Source organism: Pteropus vampyrus, unplaced genomic scaffold, assembly GCF_000151845.1.
Source record: "Pteropus vampyrus isolate Shadow unplaced genomic scaffold, Pvam_2.0 Scaffold177, whole genome shotgun sequence".
NCBI lineage: Eukaryota > Metazoa > Chordata > Mammalia > Chiroptera > Pteropodidae > Pteropus > Pteropus vampyrus.
Window position 1 is genome coordinate 1,462,316 of NW_011888958.1, and position 1,908 is coordinate 1,464,223.

Genomic DNA, 1,908 nt, shown 5'->3' on the forward strand with positions numbered 1-1,908 from the left:
ACTCCAGCCTCTTCTGACGCTTCATCTCCCTGGAGGTGAGAGGGCAGACACGAAGTTCCTCTCCCTTCATTTCTGAGCTTTGCCCTCCTCCTGTCACCTGACCAGGGCTAGTAGAGCAGTCTACAAGGACCCCGCCCAGCTGGCAGCCTCCTGATATGCCCAGCTGAGTCACCCCTACCCTGCGGCAGCTGGAGGCGGAAATTGCACCTGGACACCCAGGCTCATGGACTGACCAATAACTGCCCTGTGTATAGCACGTAACCTCTCCCAAGGCACATTTTCATATATCACTGTGAAGAAGGTTTATTAGTCAGGAGTCTTTGGGTTGCAAGTGACAGAACCCCAACTCGAACCACCATAAGCATATATAATTCATTGGTCATACAGTTAGGAAGTCCAGGGGTAGGTGTGCCTCAGGCTTGGCAGGATCCAGGCACCCCTAGCATCTTTAGGACATCTCTTGCTCTGTTTCCTCTGTGTCGATTTCAGAGTTTCTTCTAAGGTGGCCACCAAATGCTCCAGGCCTATATCTCCCAACCTTGCAAACTCAATTTAAAAAATAGGAAAATTAAAAGCACCTCTTATCTAATAATCCAGGAAAAGTCCCACTGATTATTATCATTGGACTTATTTGACAAGGGCTCATCCCTGACCCAATTACTATAACCAGGGATAAGGGCCACACTCCTTCAGCCAGGAAGTGGGGTCAGCCTCCATTCTAATCACATGGACCAAGACTGGGGTAAGGGGTGGATCCTATAGAAAAATCAGGGTGCCGTTACCAGAATATGGGGGCATAGATGCTGGGCAGGCAGAAATACAGGCATCCGCCACCCATGGAATCATCATTATCACCCTTATTTCACACATAAAGAAGGTAAAGTCCAGGGAGGTTTATAGCTCATGGTGGAGCAGGGATTTGAACTTGGGCTGCTAAATCCTGACCAGGACTCCCCAGAGTCATCAATTCCTCAGCTATAAGTGTTGCCCCCTTCACTCCACCCCTCGTCCCTTCGTCTGGCCCTCTTAGGATTTCAGTCTCTTCCAACGAGGCATGGCCTCTTCATCTTCTGTTGAGATAATTTACAAGAGAATAGACTGTAATATTTATAAGCAAGGGAACAGTGGTGGTGGCACTCACTGTGGTCCACCGAAGTTTGAGTCGTGGACCCAGCCATCCATCCATCCATCCATCCATCCATCCATCCATCCATCCATCCAACCAGCATTTACTGAGCAGCTGCCCGCACCAGACGCTGTGTAGTATATCTGGGTAACGAAGATGACCAAGAAAGTGTCCCTGTCCTCAAAGCTTCCTATCAGGCCTTTGGTTCTCACCTTGTCTCATTTCCTGAAGAAGACTGTGGCCCTCCGAGCACACTGCTCCCCACTTGACCCCAAGCCCATGTTGGGCTTTGGTAAACACTCATAAACGCAGCACCTGGAGGCAAGCAGGTACATCCCCATTTCCTGCTCTCAGGGTCTCCACGTGGGTGAGAGGCAACGGTCCCCTCAAATAGGTAGTAGGAGGACGTGCTAAAGCCTTCTACTGCAGCTATCTGTCCTAACGTTTTTGTGAGTATTTTCAGGGCCCCAAACTTCAGGAATGAGACTTGGGCCAGGCCAATCTGAGTACATGCAACCGGCCACTCCTCTATCTTCTGCCCTCCTGCCTGTGCTTTCCCCTCCCACTGGCTACCTGCCCATCCCCATCTGCTGTGTCTGTTTGCAGCGGACAAGGCTGTTTCCATGCAGCAAGGGCTGTGCTACCGGTCACTGGGGCCTGGCACCTGTGCCCTGCCTTTGGCCCAGAGGATCACCAAGCAGATATGCTGCTGTAGCCGAGTGGGCAAAGCATGGGGCAGCAAGTGTGAGAAATGCCCCCTGCCTGGCACAGGTAATGCTCTG

At 51.3% G+C, this 1,908-nt stretch overlaps 1 protein-coding gene across 7 annotated transcripts in view; it reads left to right on the forward strand.

Moving 5' to 3' along the window:
* LTBP2 (latent transforming growth factor beta binding protein 2) overlaps window positions 1–1,908 on the forward strand; it is a 99,686-nt gene that overhangs the window by 66,218 nt on the left and 31,560 nt on the right. For all 7 annotated transcript variants that reach the window (XR_002782939.1, XM_023537043.1, XM_023537045.1 and 4 more), the window contains one exon: window positions 1,733–1,897. Coding sequence is in view for 6 of the 7 variants with exons in the window: in XM_023537043.1 (XP_023392811.1) it covers window positions 1,733–1,897 (165 nt within the window). In the remaining variant the exon portion in view is untranslated. The remainder of the gene's footprint in view (window positions 1–1,732; window positions 1,898–1,908) is intronic.